Source organism: Vanacampus margaritifer, chromosome 5 (assembly GCF_051991255.1).
Source record: "Vanacampus margaritifer isolate UIUO_Vmar chromosome 5, RoL_Vmar_1.0, whole genome shotgun sequence".
Lineage (NCBI taxonomy): Eukaryota > Metazoa > Chordata > Actinopteri > Syngnathiformes > Syngnathidae > Vanacampus > Vanacampus margaritifer.
This window is the reverse complement of record NC_135436.1, coordinates 3,735,001-3,752,402: the sequence shown is the minus strand read 5'-3', so window position 1 is coordinate 3,752,402 and position 17,402 is coordinate 3,735,001. Positions and strand designations below refer to the sequence as shown.

General features: G+C 40.2%; 1 protein-coding gene across 2 annotated transcripts in view; it reads left to right on the top strand.

The window, feature by feature from the left end:
• appbp2 (amyloid beta precursor protein (cytoplasmic tail) binding protein 2) overlaps positions 1-17,402 on the top strand; it is a 92,029-nt gene that overhangs the window by 25,504 nt on the left and 49,123 nt on the right. For both annotated transcript variants that reach the window (XM_077566486.1, XM_077566487.1), the window contains one exon: positions 62-213. In XM_077566486.1, the coding sequence (XP_077422612.1) occupies positions 62-213 (152 nt within the window). The remainder of the gene's footprint in view (positions 1-61; positions 214-17,402) is intronic.

The window sequence follows — 17,402 nt, the reverse complement described above, 5'->3', positions numbered from 1 at the left end:
GTTTCTATGGATAATACATTTTTTTTCCTACTAGTGACCTTTTCTTTCTCCTTCACCCCAGGCACCTTCTACACCACTGCGTCCAGGCTTTAATGGACCATGGGGTGAAAGTCGCCTCAGTGCTGGCCAACTCTTTTAGCCGCCGCTGCTCCTACATTGCAGATTCTCATGCCCATGTCAAAGAGAAGGCGATTCAATTCGGCTTTGTGATGGGTAAGTGATGACTGGTATTGATTGTTGAATGTGGCTTATTGTGACGAGAATAATATAATCATAGACGAGGTGCGAGAGTAGAATACTTTAATTCTTCTCACTGATACAAAAGTCAATATACAGCATATTTATATTTTATACAGTATACGTTTTTTTGTCACTGGTTAACTCATTTGCTCCCCAAAACGTATAAATACATTCTATTTTAAATGTTTTAAGTGTTCCAAAGTTTTTTTATGTTTTTTTTTTTTTTAATGCTAGAGGATACAGAAGGCTTTGATGCAGCTATGGAGGTAAATATGGTGCGAAACTAACTTGTAAAAAAAATTTGTACCTGTAGAAAAAAGTTTAAATTTGTACCTGTAGAAAAAAGTTTAAATTTGTATCTGTAAAAGTCGTGATTTGTACCTGTAAAAAAATGTGTACCTGTAAAAAAAAATGTGTATGTGTAAAAAAATAATTTATCTGTAAAAACAAATTTGTACCTGTAAAAGTCATGATTTGTACCTGTACAAAAAGTGTAAATTTGTATCTGTAAAAGTTGTGATTTGTATCTGTAGAAATGACAACTTGTAGTCAAAGAAGTCGCCACTAGGAGTCACAAGTGTTTTTTCTGCTGCTGTCCAGTGACGTGAGTTTTGCACCATTTATCTTGCTACAAATGGAGCAAAACTGATTTGTACTTGTAGAGCGCCGTGATTTGTACTCGTAGAAGAAGAGGGCGGGCTCTGGAGGATTTGGGCGGGCTAAAGCTCAACCTCATTGGTTGAGCGAACGACAGTGGTGAGTGAATTCAAATGACGCACATGCACAAGTCCGCAATTCCAAACAAACACAGTAGCCACCGGCCCACACCAGTTTACGCGTCATTTTGGAAGAAGAGGACGTCCCAGGCGCGAAAATTTCAACATGGTTCAATATACAAACACCGTGTGGAACAGCTTAAATGTTGGTTGACATGCAGAGCACTCCAAGTGGGCAGAAAGAGAAGTTTTAGTATGAAGGTAAGATTTATTGTACGAACATAGCTCGTAATCCGGTGCTAGCTAGCTAGCTCATCTCATGTTGTTGTCACGAAAACTGAACACATTGAAGTCACGATTTTTATTTCAAGATTTGAAGCCTACCAGTGTAAACATACGATCAATAGCTTGTACCTGTAAAAAAAAAAACTAAAAAAAATACCTCATAAACTGCTGCTTAGTGCTCAGATGTGAATATTACTATAGAGCTACAGAACCCTATTGAATGTTTTACAAGATAATCTAAACCTATAACCAAAAGTGGACAGTACTCAGCTACTTGTATTCGACTAACATTATATTCAAGCATCTGTACTCTTACTATCATAATAAAATGAAAACAAAACGTTCTTAGAGTGGATCTTTAAGCCGCTACAGGTATTTTAACCTCAAACCTTTATCCTCTGTATTTAATTATTTTATTTTAAATATTACAATTTCTTGATGAATGTCAGTATTTTTGCAATGTATACTTTGCAAACAGTTTAAAAAAAAAAGGCTCTTACACTTTTAAACGTACACATTTGCTTTCAACACTGAAGCCAAATAAAAATAATGCAAATGGGAATGTTTATGAACAATGTCTGTGTCTATCAGTATTACCACTATTTCTGATTAAGATGTGACAAAATCTTCGTTTTTTTTCTGGCTAACAAGATAAAGCTAAACGTTGAACTGATTACGTATGTCAGTGGCTGTGTTTTGATAATGACCCAGCTAGGAAGCTATAATTATTTTTTATTGTATGAATATGCTGACCCAACCATTCTGTTTGCACAGATGCCAGCATGCAGTCAATCAAAGCTACTTCTTGATCCATCTCTAGACGGTGGCACATGGTGTGACATCAAACCTGCTTAAAAGTGGCTGTGAAGTCCAGCAAATGAGAATCCTTGATACACTGGTTACTGTTCTGAGAGAATTTCACTGCAATCACCTTTGGGAAAGTCAAGAAATTATGCTTTCTAAATGTCTTCCAATTTTGAGTTTGAAATGTTAAAAGAGTACAGTTTAATCCATATTGAGAGTTATTTGAAATAGTCAGATCAAATAACAACATGTATCATTCAATAAACAAGATTGTGCATCATTTGAAATGTTTTATTTGATGTCCAGAAGAGCCGTTTCTGCAGTCAAGACGAGAACAGTATTATTCTCACAAACAGAACAAAAGTTATTGATGGAGCAGTATGAGGAATTCAAGACTCACCAAAAAAAGGCAATACTGCTGCTATCAATAAGACGAGGGAAATATCATTGGCAAAAAAAAAAAAAGCCGACAGACTAAATATGTAAGTTATAATTGTTTCATGTTAGATGTGTATTTCACATTAATCGTGTTATTAATTATTGATTTAATATAAAGCACTTCAAATTGACCTACATATTCATTCTTCACTGTTACATCTCAACAGTAGACAAAAGCGATCATGGCAACAAGTCGGCAAGTAGCCTACAACAATATATATAAAAAAATAAGACTGTATAGGTGTTGAGCTGTAAATATATGTTGCCCATTATTGTAGCCGGCAGAAAAAAAGACTAAGACCACTGCCACAGGCGGGGGAGGGGACCACCTCCTGCTACATTCACATCAGCAGAAGATCTGCAAAATAATTTTCCATAATCCGGCTTGATGGAATACCCCCCAGGTGTCATCTCCTGTCTCTTGGCTGCTTGCTGATGGACTGGGTCATCCTTTTCACTGATGCTTCAGCAGTGTCTCCACCAGTTGTCTTTACCTTTTGAACAAGATTTTGAAACTTATGAGATTCTCATTTAATTAAAAATAAATAAACTAACATTTGACCTAGTTACTTTTGTTAAAGTAGCTAGGTGACAGTGACACTGCTCACATCTTAGTGATACAGATAGACTAGCATTTCAAAAGCAGAATAGCCAATATTTAAATAAGAGTAATGTTACATTGGAAAATTTAACTCAAGTAGAAATTAAAAGTGCAGAAAAAATATTTGCACAAATATTTGAGTACTGTGAGTGATGAGTAAACTAAGAGTGTAAGAGCCTTTTTTTTAACTGTTTGCAAAGCATACATTGCAAAAATACTGACATTTATCAAGAAATTGTAATGTTTAAAATAAAATGATTAAATACAGAAGATAAAGGTTTGAGGTTAAAATACCTGTAGCGGCTTAAAGATCCACTCTAAAAACTTTTTGTTTTCATTTTATTATGACAGTAAGAGTACGGATGCTTGAATATAATGTTAGTCAAATACAAGTAGCTGAGTACTTTCCACTTTTGGTTATAGGTTATCTTGTAAAACATTCAATAGGGTTCTGTAGCTCTATAGTAATTTTCCCATCTAAGCACTAAGCAGCAATTTATGAGGTATTTTTATTTTTATTTTTTATTTTTTACAGGTACAAGCTATTGATCATATCTTTACACTGGTAGGCTTCAAATCTTGAAATAAAAACAGTGACTTCAATGTGTTCAGTTTTCATGACAACAACATGAGATGAGCTAGCTCAGCAACGGATTACGAGCTATGTTCGTACAATAAATCTTACCTTCATACTAAAACTTCTTTCTTTCTGCCCACTTGGAGTGCTCTGCATGTCAACCAATGTTTAAGCTGTTCCACACGGTGTTTGTATATTGAACCATGTTGAAATTTTCGCACCTGGGACGTCCTCTTCTTCCAAAATGACGCGTAAACTGGTGTGGGCCGGTGGCCACTGTGTTTGTTTGGAATTGCGGACTTGTCCATGGGCGTCATTTGAGTTCAACCCACTGTCGTTCGCTCAACCAATGAGGTTGAGCTTTAGCCCGCCCAAATCCTCCAGAGCCCGCCCTCTTCTTCTACGAGTACAAATCACGGCGCTCTACAAGTACAAATCGACTTTTACAGATATAAATCACAACTTTTTTCTACAGGTACAATTTTTTTTTACAAGTTAGTTTTGCACCATATTTACCTCCATATGCAGCCTCTCAACTGCAAAGAACGGTTGAAAAAAAAAGGTAGTCATTACACAAATGGCCAGCAGGTGGCAGCAGAGAAAAATAGATCAACCAGGGCTATGTTGAAAAAAAAAAGCTCATTTACTCACAGTTCTAAATAGATTTGTGAATAATGATGAAACTTAGCTATATTCTAATGCTAATTGCTGCATACCGGAAACAGATGGGAATATACTTTTTTCCTGATGAAAGAAGAGACTCTAATCTTTCTTTTGGTAGGTTATGTGTTTTTATAGCAATAGAACACAAAATTCTGGGAGCCTTGCAAAATCTGTCAAAATTCAGTGAAACAGCCAGGAGTGAAAGGGATTGCTTCAGTGAAAATAGCTGGGATTGAATGAGTTAATGTCCAAATGTTCTGGTAACTAATTTTTTTCCCATAACTTGGTACAACCTGATGACTTCTGTTAATCGTCTATTCCCGTTGATGATGATGCCCACCTTTTGTCGAGTTTTGGACGCATTTTTTCGGCAAATACTTTATGATGCAAAGCCTCGCAAAAATACACAGAATGAAAGAGACCGACTGTCGGTGCTCAGCTGGTGTATTTTTACGATGATTCTCATTGTGCTGAAAGGTGGGCGTTGTCATTACTGTATTCTGAAGTGACAAAAAAACTTTCAACAATTTACAAAAAAAAAAATTGTTCTCATGACTAGAGGTGCAGCTATTAACTGGTTTTACTATTAACCGTGGTTTTTAAACGTAATGAATATAAAACCGCAGCCGTTCAACATCACCGGTTGTTTCCGCTCACAACAGTCCGTCAGTTTAAACTCACAAGCGGCGCAAAATGTTCCATGCGGCATGCGGCATAGTTCATAGCTCTTCTGTTTCCACACGGCCCATTTAGCGGGCACACAACAATACAGGGCTCAGCCATAGGCCGACTGGCCGAGCCTGTGTCCAAATTCACAGGGTTGGGTCCTCGGAAGGCCGAAATTGTCGGCTGCATGACGACACTCCCGGCGGGACTCGACAGCACGCACGTATTTACACATGAATGGACTGTCGGTCAATGCACTACCGACAAGCAGCGTTGACAATCCATTTGTATGTAAGTCTGTGTGTGCTGTCGAGTCGCGCCAAGAGTGACGTCATGCAGCCAACAAATTCGGCCCAAGACTTTTAAAGCATCGTGGGACTCCCAAGAAACGTATCTCGGCATACACATTTGGCTGAAAAATACCTATATGTGTAGCGGTAAACTGCACAAATAAGTAGTTAAAAGGCTATGGACGAACATTTCACCTGTAAGTAAGATTGCAATGGAAGAAATTGAAAGATGAAAAAAAAAAAAAATAATTTTAAAGAATAAATAGTGCCCAGGCCCATACTTTAGATTTTATTATTCACTTATATATTTTCACTTTGTTAAAATAAACCTAAAGTTAGAGATGAGCTTTTCAAGTTATGAGACTATATTTCATTTTTTTAACTTATTTGTGTGTTTTATTTGTTTTAAAAGGCAGGAACTTTGTAATTTATTTTCAGTTATTCATTGTTAAAATAAAACAAAAATTCAAAGAATGTGCGCTTTAGGGTCTTGCGGCAGGTGGTGATGCAGGTACTGTACCATACAGCGATGCTGCTGCATAGGATGCACTCAATCGTCCCTCTTGGTGTGGACTCGAGTCATGTGACTTGGACTCGAGTCAGACTCGAGTCATGAATTTGCCGACTTAAGACTCAACTTGACAAAATGTTAAAAGACTTGCAACTCGACATGGACTTTAACAACGATTACTTGTTTCTTCACTTGGAGTTGAGCCCTTTGACTTGAAAAGACTTGCTTCTTTCACCAAAACAAAAATATTGAATTGTACCATATTTTTCGCACTAAAAGGTGCATCGAATTATAAGGCGCACCTTCAATGAATGGCCTATTTAAAAAAAATTTTCCATTTATAAGGCACACCTCATTATAAGGGGCATAGAATAGAAGGTACTGTAGTGGCTGGGGTTGCGTTAAGCATCCACTAGATGGAGTTCACTTAACCAATATTGATCCACATATAAGGCGCATCGGATTATAAGGCGCACTGTCAATTTTTGAGGAAATTAAAGGCTTTTAGGTGCGCCTTATAGCGCGGAAAATAAATTATGTTAACGATTACATTCCGTCTCGGTGTGTGCGAGTGCGTACGGGTGTACTTGTGTGAGCTGGGCTGGCACAGCGCCGTCATTCATGTCAGAGAAGCTGCAAAAGGCGCAAACTCACACCGCCTACGCTAAGGCAAACTTCAAAATAAAGCTCACCAAATAATACATTGAAACCAATGCAACAGCCTTGGTGGGATTTTACTTTGAAGTTGACTTGCATGGAGGCGTGAACGCCAGCTTGACTTCTTCCCTTTGACGTTTCGGCTTGCATTATTAACGTTTTTATTGAAATTACATATTTTCTACCACCATTAACATAATGCCACCCCAAAAGTATATCTAATACGCCGTCATTGTATGATATGGTACAAGTCTCCGGCGTTTAGGGTGACTAAATGTCCGTTTTTGGCAGATTTCCAAATTCCCTTTGAAATGTCCGGATTTTGTGTCGACGCTGTCCGTTTCACTCCAAGAGTACTCTTTAACTCATCAGCAGCAGATTTAGTGCATGTGTGACCTGCATTTAACCCAGCATTAGCAACAGCGTCTCTATAACCACTGTCATTTGTCAGATTATCTACCAATCAAATCCCATGTTATGTTTAAAATCACTGCATAAAAAGAATTAACTACACGTGTGCGCGCCGCGTAGTAAGTGCCACTCCAAAAAGCAGCTGAAGAGAGTCAAGCAGGAATCACGCTGTGGACAGACCTACAAAATGCTGAAATGAAAATGTATGTTTACAGACAACCTCAAGAAGAAATATACATTTTTCCGTGCTGGTCGGGATTCATTCGAGGCAGAATGTTTGGTGTGCAAAGCTGGCACATGTGTCTCCGTCGCCACCAGCGGCGATTTGGACCACAATATAAATTCAGCTAAGCAAAAAAAAAAAAAAAGCCGCTACACCGGAAAGCTCTTCAGGGAAAATAGTGGACTTTCGTCAATGCAAAAATTAATGTTATAGTTACTGCTTCAGGGAGAGACTTTGCGTTTCACATTGTTAAACAAGGCACTGACTGTCATTCTGAACTACTTAAGATTGCAGTTATTTTTTGCTATTTCTCTACATAATGCTAATGTAGAGAGAATATTTTCACTGATGCAAAGCCAGTGGACAGACAAAGGATAGGAATAAGGCTACGTTCACACTGCAGATCAATTCCGATTTTTAATCCAGACCCGACCTGGGCCTCTTTCGTATGTGTATATAAATCAGATATGTATGATACGTCTGCACTGTGAACGCTCATCCGCACACATCATCAAAAGCCTGATATGCTCTCGGCACGGGCGGGATAGAGTGCTTTGAAGGGAACTATTGACACATCTGTAAATATAAAAAGCTGTTTTGAGTAACAGTGTTCACTTTTTATTAATCTTTAATTTAATCACACCTGAAACATGAAGCATAAAGTTGACATTTGTGGTGATATTAGAAATTCAGCCCTGCAGACGGTTCACCATGAACTGTGATGATGCAACGTCATCTTCCGTAGTCGTCTCAATGAAATGAGGAGGTCGAGGAGTGTCCCCTCATTTGAAAATATAAAAAATATTTATTCCTCTTCTAAACTTGCTACTCTGGCGATATGAGATGGAAAAAAACAATCTGTTGCTGTTTGTAAACACCACATTTAAAACTGACGCACGGGGAAGCCGACCGAGGACAGCAGCAAACCAGGAACGAGCATGAAAACACTCCATCAACTAGGAGCGTGGGCATTCGCACAACTGAATTAGCATAATGTATGCACACAATACACATGAATCGAACTCTAACGTCCACGAAACAAGTCCACCAGCCCACCAATCAGTAGCGCGCATTGACACAACTAAATTTGCATATGGCACTGATAAAAGTTGCTTGCCGAGAGTTGGGACCACATTTACTTCCGTGAACACTGCAATGTGACGCCATTGTTTTGGCTGTACAACACTCGACGCGTGCTCTTTGCGCATGCGAGTCGCATCACGGGCGCGTTACGTTCACATAGAAGTCACATTTGTTTTTGTAATGTGAAGGAGTACATAAAGAGATTGGATTTAACAAAAAATCAGAATTGGGCATCATGCCCTGCAGTGTGACCGTAGCCAATGTTGTCTGTGGACTAACTGAAGGGACTTCTGTTTACTTAGTACAATTTCAAGCACGTCATGCAAAGAGTTTCATTTACACTTGACAGGAAATAAAAGACTGCTACAACAGATTAGATCATCTGAAAAGTATGCAGTGGCAGACCATTAATAAAAATGTATTGGGAAAAGACATAGTTGATATGTATACAGTACAGTTTTGTTTTGACTTTAAGCACTTTATAGCTTAATTTGTTGTTTATGACTTTGGCAATAATAGTAGTTAAACTGTTGGTGGCTGTTACTGTGATCTGATTTTACATGTTTCCATTTTTGAGCCGCATTTAAAATGTGTTACGGCACTCCGTCTTGGGGGTCCTCTTTTTTGATGACCGCAATCTGTTCACCCCACCAACGTTTGTGGCTAGCAGCTACCTGTTAGCCTTAGCATCGGGTGCCTGGCTGGCAGCAGTTGCTTGGCTTGCTTGCTTTTCTTTATTTTGTTTTTGATATTGTGGACCTATGGTACTTTGTAGCGCGGTGCATTATGGGTAGGCCGCCTAGTAGCCTGCTACCAACTTGTCATTGAAAACAAATGGTAGCAGACGGGGAAGCTCTGATTTGGACGATTTCAACCTTTGGAAAGTTGATGTTTTTTACTTAATCTATTTTAAACACGCATAGTGTGTCGTTACTGACTGCCCTCTGCCGGGACACTACAGTTAAGCTTATTTAAGCACTTAATATTTGGTTAATGTGTGCACTTTACCGGGAGTTGGACCAAGGAGAGACACTGGGACGCAAATAAGAGACGGGTAGGATCTTTCTTCACTGAGGGTGTCAATTGGGGCAGGAAGTAGGTTCTAATGACCAGCTGCGGTGTGTCCCGAGGACTCGAGCTAGCGTGGCGGCTTGCTGCAGCTGGCAGCATTGGGGATATTGTTAACAGCACATAACGTATTAACATGTCTTTAAGTGAACCGTAGTATGTAACATGCTGCACTGCTAAGAAATGTAATGTTCCTGTAAATCGCTAGTTTTGTAATGCGTAGTCCAAACACTGCCAACAAAACACAAATAGTGTTGTTCTGGCCACATAACACTAAGCGAATCAATTGCCAATGTGACATGCCGCAATAATACAGTATATAAAGCCAACACAACATGGAAACGTTTCTCTATTTAAAAAGTAACAGTGACTGGAAAACGATTTCTGTCAAGTTGAACTTTTGTTCCGTCACTCTTTACTCTTTTAGTTTCGCTACACTTAGCTATGTCCGCTAGCAAGCTTCGTGATGCTTCAGCCTGTTCACTCCGTCTCAGGATATTGACAAAATCAATGTATTCAAGAAATCTCTTTTACGTCGGTTTGGATCGTTCTTTTCTGTTTGGAAATTGGAAAGAATGAACGGAAGGTAACAAGCGTACACTTACGTCTTGGTGGTGATGTGTTTTTTTTTGCCTAAAATCTTTATTAGGACAGTTAAGAATGGCACAGAGTGCACCTGTCGTTTTGTCACTTAAGGCTGAAAGTCGTTTAAACAATGCTTGCAAGCTTTAAGGTGTTCAGTTACGCAAATACGTTCAGCATTCTAATCTATGGAGGTAAATTAGGTGCAAAAGTGACACATTATCCGTAACATGAGGCATGTGCCTGTCGATAAAATGCACACACACATAACTGCATATTTTTACCCATAAACCAAATGCACATATACGTAACTGCATATTTGCATCCATAAACCATGAGGCGCATATGCGTAATTGACAATCCTTAGCCATAAAAAAAAACACAACCATATCGTGAGAATATTTTCTAAGTGCCAAAACGAAACACAAGCTCATCACGTCATAAATAGTAAATAAAGTACATATCAATAAATTAATAACACAGAATACAGCGGACACTATGAAAGTCAAAAGCCATAGAATAAAGTATAGACGTGTTTTTATACAAGTTTTAAAAGTGGATAGAGGGGGCTTGCTTAACATTTAACGGAAGGTCATTCCATTCATACCCTACTGGCTGTGTTTACCTCCGCTGTTTCCAGCTGTGTTGTGAATTGTGTAGTGTAAATCAGGGATGCTCCGATTCGATAGGTGGATCGGGTATCGACCCCGCTATTGGGAAAAAAAATGGACCTGGTATCTGTCAAAATCATCCCTATCCACAGAAGCTTATCTCTAGGCGCGCACACGTTCACGTCTCCAATGACAGGGTGAAATGGGGAATGGTGAGGTAAATATTTCCCCTTTGCTACGTTGGCGCAGTCAATTTGTCTGTCAAAATTGCACTGGGGGAACATCGGAAGCCATTTGGCAGGAAGGCAGGTCCTGTGTCACCAGCTCACGGAAGCCGTTTGGCAGCGAGGCGGGCCCCCCGTCTCCAGCTCGCGGAAGCCGCCTCCGTGCCACCGGCTCGCTGGTTCACCGCCATCGGGGGACCTTTGTGAGAGAGAGCGGGGACTGGTTGGTCTCACCGCCGGCCAAGCGTTGGGACCACATTTACTTCCGTGAACACTGCAATGTGACGCCATTGTTTTGGCTGTACAACACTCGACGCGTGCTCTTTGCGCATGCGAGTCGCATCACGGGCGCGTTACGTTCACATAGAAGTCACATTTGTTTTTGTAATGTGAAGGAGTACATAAAGAGATTGGATTTAACAAAAAATCAGAATTGGGCATCATGCCCTGCAGTGTGACCGTAGCCAATGTTGTCTGTGGACTAACTGAAGGGACTTCTGTTTACTTAGTACAATTTCAAGCACGTCATGCAAAGAGTTTCATTTACACTTGACAGGAAATAAAAGACTGCTACAACAGATTAGATCATCTGAAAAGTATGCAGTGGCAGACCATTAATAAAAATGTATTGGGAAAAGACATAGTTGATATGTATACAGTACAGTTTTGTTTTGACTTTAAGCACTTTATAGCTTAATTTGTTGTTTATGACTTTGGCAATAATAGTAGTTAAACTGTTGGTGGCTGTTACTGTGATCTGATTTTACATGTTTCCATTTTTGAGCCGCATTTAAAATGTGTTACGGCACTCCGTCTTGGGGGTCCTCTTTTTTGATGACCGCAATCTGTTCACCCCACCAACGTTTGTGGCTAGCAGCTACCTGTTAGCCTTAGCATCGGGTGCCTGGCTGGCAGCAGTTGCTTGGCTTGCTTGCTTTTCTTTATTTTGTTTTTGATATTGTGGACCTATGGTACTTTGTAGCGCGGTGCATTATGGGTAGGCCGCCTAGTAGCCTGCTACCAACTTGTCATTGAAAACAAATGGTAGCAGACGGGGAAGCTCTGATTTGGACGATTTCAACCTTTGGAAAGTTGATGTTTTTTACTTAATCTATTTTAAACACGCATAGTGTGTCGTTACTGACTGCCCTCTGCCGGGACACTACAGTTAAGCTTATTTAAGCACTTAATATTTGGTTAATGTGTGCACTTTACCGGGAGTTGGACCAAGGAGAGACACTGGGACGCAAATAAGAGACGGGTAGGATCTTTCTTCACTGAGGGTGTCAATTGGGGCAGGAAGTAGGTTCTAATGACCAGCTGCGGTGTGTCCCGAGGACTCGAGCTAGCGTGGCGGCTTGCTGCAGCTGGCAGCATTGGGGATATTGTTAACAGCACATAACGTATTAACATGTCTTTAAGTGAACCGTAGTATGTAACATGCTGCACTGCTAAGAAATGTAATGTTCCTGTAAATCGCTAGTTTTGTAATGCGTAGTCCAAACACTGCCAACAAAACACAAATAGTGTTGTTCTGGCCACATAACACTAAGCGAATCAATTGCCAATGTGACATGCCGCAATAATACAGTATATAAAGCCAACACAACATGGAAACGTTTCTCTATTTAAAAAGTAACAGTGACTGGAAAACGATTTCTGTCAAGTTGAACTTTTGTTCCGTCACTCTTTACTCTTTTAGTTTCGCTACACTTAGCTATGTCCGCTAGCAAGCTTCGTGATGCTTCAGCCTGTTCACTCCGTCTCAGGATATTGACAAAATCAATGTATTCAAGAAATCTCTTTTACGTCGGTTTGGATCGTTCTTTTCTGTTTGGAAATTGGAAAGAATGAACGGAAGGTAACAAGCGTACACTTACGTCTTGGTGGTGATGTGTTTTTTTTTGCCTAAAATCTTTATTAGGACAGTTAAGAATGGCACAGAGTGCACCTGTCGTTTTGTCACTTAAGGCTGAAAGTCGTTTAAACAATGCTTGCAAGCTTTAAGGTGTTCAGTTACGCAAATACGTTCAGCATTCTAATCTATGGAGGTAAATTAGGTGCAAAAGTGACACATTATCCGTAACATGAGGCATGTGCCTGTCGATAAAATGCACACACACATAACTGCATATTTTTACCCATAAACCAAATGCACATATACGTAACTGCATATTTGCATCCATAAACCATGAGGCGCATATGCGTAATTGACAATCCTTAGCCATAAAAAAAAACACAACCATATCGTGAGAATATTTTCTAAGTGCCAAAACGAAACACAAGCTCATCACGTCATAAATAGTAAATAAAGTACATATCAATAAATTAATAACACAGAATACAGCGGACACTATGAAAGTCAAAAGCCATAGAATAAAGTATAGACGTGTTTTTATACAAGTTTTAAAAGTGGATAGAGGGGGCTTGCTTAACATTTAACGGAAGGTCATTCCATTCATACCCTACTGGCTGTGTTTACCTCCGCTGTTTCCAGCTGTGTTGTGAATTGTGTAGTGTAAATCAGGGATGCTCCGATTCGATAGGTGGATCGGGTATCGACCCCGCTATTGGGAAAAAAAATGGACCTGGTATCTGTCAAAATCATCCCTATCCACAGAAGCTTATCTCTAGGCGCGCACACGTTCACGTCTCCAATGACAGGGTGAAATGGGGAATGGTGAGGTAAATATTTCCCCTTTGCTACGTTGGCGCAGTCAATTTGTCTGTCAAAATTGCACTGGGGGAACATCGGAAGCCATTTGGCAGGAAGGCAGGTCCTGTGTCACCAGCTCACGGAAGCCGTTTGGCAGCGAGGCGGGCCCCCCGTCTCCAGCTCGCGGAAGCCGCCTCCGTGCCACCGGCTCGCTGGTTCACCGCCATCGGGGGACCTTTGTGAGAGAGAGCGGGGACTGGTTGGTCTCACCGCCGGCCAAGCGGGGACCTTCGCGAGAGAGAGCGGGGACTGGTTGGTCTTACCGCTGGCCAAGCGAGGACCTCCGTTCATTCTCTCGCGAAGGTCCACCGCTGCCCGACCCGGGGCCTGCCTCACTGCCGAGCAGCTTCCGTAAGCCGACAGGCTCCGTGGAACGACGGCCGTGTGGGAAGCGGCAACATAGTTTGTCGAAGCGGGCGAGAAAAAGAATAATGTAATTAATTATGCCTGTTGTAATGACATTTTGTACACAAAGTTGGCATTTGGTGATTATTTATTTTATTTAATGGAAGAGCGAAAAAAACATATGTAGCCTTAGCCTATCAATATTTCTTTACGTGCAGACATGAAAGACAGCGAGTACACCGTAGCAAGTGGCGCAGGAGAGCCTTGGCCACATCTAACTCATTTTGTAAACAGAAGCACTTGGAATCAGGCTAGCCTTGACCACATTATGCACAGTTGAAAAATTAACACTGCTCGGATGTAACAAAATAAAAGTGTACTGGTACTTAAGTAATGATTACATTCATTCAATATACTGTACATTCAATACATGTATTGAAAATATTGAATAGAAATCATACTCCAATAAATGTTCAAAAAATATTTCCAAGACATAAAAGAACATCTAAAAGTATTTGAGTTTATTTTATTTTATATATTGAATATTATTGAGGGGGGGACTAGTCGGATCGGTATCGACAGATACTGAACCAAGGGTATCGGTATTGAAGCTGTAATGAAAAAAGTGAATCAGAGCCTCTCTAGTGTAAATCCTTTTTTACTTTTTTTTTGGTAATATCTGTATACCTCTGGATTGTTCTGTTGCTTTGTAGAACTTAAGAGTAAATACATAAATACAATTTTTAAATGAATAATTCCGATCTTTTCCCCGATTCCGATCAGCTGACAATGACGCGATCTGAACCGATTTCTGATCACGTGATTGGGATATCCCTAGTTTGCTCTACCATAGACAGCGCTCTGGTCTTCATGTTTGTTTAACTGCAAATGCAATTTTCACAGATGAAAACCAAAGCCAAAAACATTTAAGGCAGGCACATATGTTACAAATCTAGACAGGAAGCATAAACATGAAATAGAATGGTTAGATAGGCAATAGGCAAATACCTGAGCTGGATGCAACGAACAGTGACAGTGTAAGTCCATCTGATGCCGAGGTGCAGTTTAGGACTGGTGTTCTGTCAGATCAGCATACCTCGTCAGATCAGCATTCCCATATAGTAAACTCTTATCTGTAGCCTGACCCTAAACTCAACCTAACACCCAACCCGTTCTTACTGTGCATAACCTGTTCCGTACAGCGCATGCACAAAAGCGTAAGGTATGCTACTCAGACGGTTATGCTGTTTTGGCGAGACACCGGCTTTTGTAGGCAGGTGATTGTGATTGCTTGCACATGATTCCTGCTCCAGCTGGTGTCTCCTCCATCCTGCATGAAGGCACGCACAGATGCACTCACAGAGAAAAAAGGGCAGGAAGAGGCAGAGGCCCTGACATATATAGCCCAGACTCGTTGCCCAAATCCTTGATAGCGCTCCGTTTATCGTTTAACCACTCAAATCATTTTGACTGCGTTACTAATTGACTAAACAGTCATATTCCATTAAAAAAAAGAAACATCCAGTTTGAGCATAAACTGAAATAGTAAATGAAGTATACTTTTGTAGTGCTATATATATATATATATATATATAGACCATATGTTCTTCAAAGCAATTAACAAAGCCTCATGGCAAAGTATACCGTCGCAAGTATACGGTCACACAGCATCAAGCTTTTGTTTTTAAATAACTTAGGCTAGGTTCAGACTGCAGTTCTTAATGCTCAATTCCGATTTTTTGGTGAAATCTAATTTTTTTGAGTAAGCATTCACATTACCTATTAATTGCAACCTCAGTCTATCTGCTGTGTGGACATAATGCGTCCCCAAAGTGACCCGCATGCACAGAAGAAGATACAACGTCACTCACAACGCTGTTTTTGCAGAAGTAAATACGTATGGTCCCGCATGTCAGGGCCACTGACTTTTATAAGTCCGTTGTCGGGGCTCATATTTTTACCATCTCATATCTACAGAGGAGGTAGAAATAGTATTTGGTGAAAATGAGGCAAGCCTGTTCGAACGCTTCATCTCACGGAGATTTATCCTTTTTTCACGTCATTGCCGCGTGTAATAAATGATCCATCTGCATGGCTAAATTACTAATACCACCACCACCACAAATGCCATCTTTATACTTCAGGTTTCAAGTAGGATTAAATTAAAGTCAAATACAAAGTCACAACTGTTACTCAAAACAACTTTGCCGATTCACGTGCGTCTCCTGAGCCGTGCGGAGCTCGCCGATGCGTCAAGGATAAATCAAGCTTAATGCCCCGGCCTGCGCAGAGCGCATATTGGACTTTTGATGACGTTGAGGTCGGATATATGCGACCTGGCCGTTCAAACTGCGGTCGCATTGCAAAAATTCGGATATGTATCCGATCTAGGACCACATATGAAAGTGACACAGATCAGATAGGAAAAAATCGGAATTGAGACGTTCAAACTGACATAAAAAAAGACAGATACAGGTCGCATTTGGGCCAAAAAATCTGATCTGGGTCGCATTTGCCTGCAGTGTGAACGTAGCCTTACTTTAGCCTCCAGGATCCCTCGGCATATACAGTACTGTAGATCGGCAGAACCCCGGGTCTTCTTCCAACCATCCATTTTCTGAATTGCTCATACTTTTAGACCAATTTTAACTCTAGCAGCTTGCGTCAAAATAGCTGCTAGCTAGTGCTAAGCACTATGAAGGCATTATTTGATTACTTTATTAAGTGTAATCTTTTGCGTGTTCAAATAAATCGAGAATTGAGATCTCATGAAAAAGTTTCCCTTGCAAGGATTTTATTAAGAGCTCTTAAGACACAGGAAAAAAGCTTACATTCGAAAAGTGATGTTAAGCTCCCAGTGTGTAGAATATGGAAACACCCAGTCGCTTTATACTAATAGAAAAGGTTCTCTCCGCCTCTTATATTTGACAAAGAGTTAGTGTTTTTAATAAGCAGGCACAAGATACTGATATGATCATCTCAGCTCCCCACCAGCCTCGGAGAAATGATGTAGACAGGCTTTGACCTTGGACCTTCAGTTTTTACGACCAAATGACCAAATGACATGAGAACTTGACAACTTTTAAAACATACACATTCTTATCTCAAGAGCTGGCAGGGAGTGAGAGGTTCAAATATATTTCACAAAATCATTATCACAGTGTTATTCATTTAACTACACATAGTTATATGGCATCTATATACCTATAAGAAATTCAAAAACAGTAAAAATATAAATTGAAAATGTTAAATGTCAACAACTACCACTGGCGTGCACAGGTAGACTCATAGTGGTGTTCACACCTTTGCCCCTGTGCCCTCTCTCCAAAAAAGTGCTCTTTGTAAAGTTTTTTTTTTTTTTAAACACTTTACTGAGGACAGGTCAATGTTGACACAATCTTTAAGAAAATATGCGTCCCCTGCGCACGCACCCGACCTAGTTCTCTCGCTTCCTTTGTCACGAAAACGCTAATTACCCACAGTCGCGGTGTGGGACAGACACACACACGCATCTCCTTCCCCTGCTGTTGTGAAGTAGCATGTCTCATACAGCACAAACAACTGAGCATAAATTAGCCGATATTAGCCACCTAGCTTAAAATGTTATATGCTAATTCAATAATAGATAACGTGATAACCACATAGTAAGACTAACAACGGTGAAAGGAAGCTCTCTGTGATCCGTGCATGG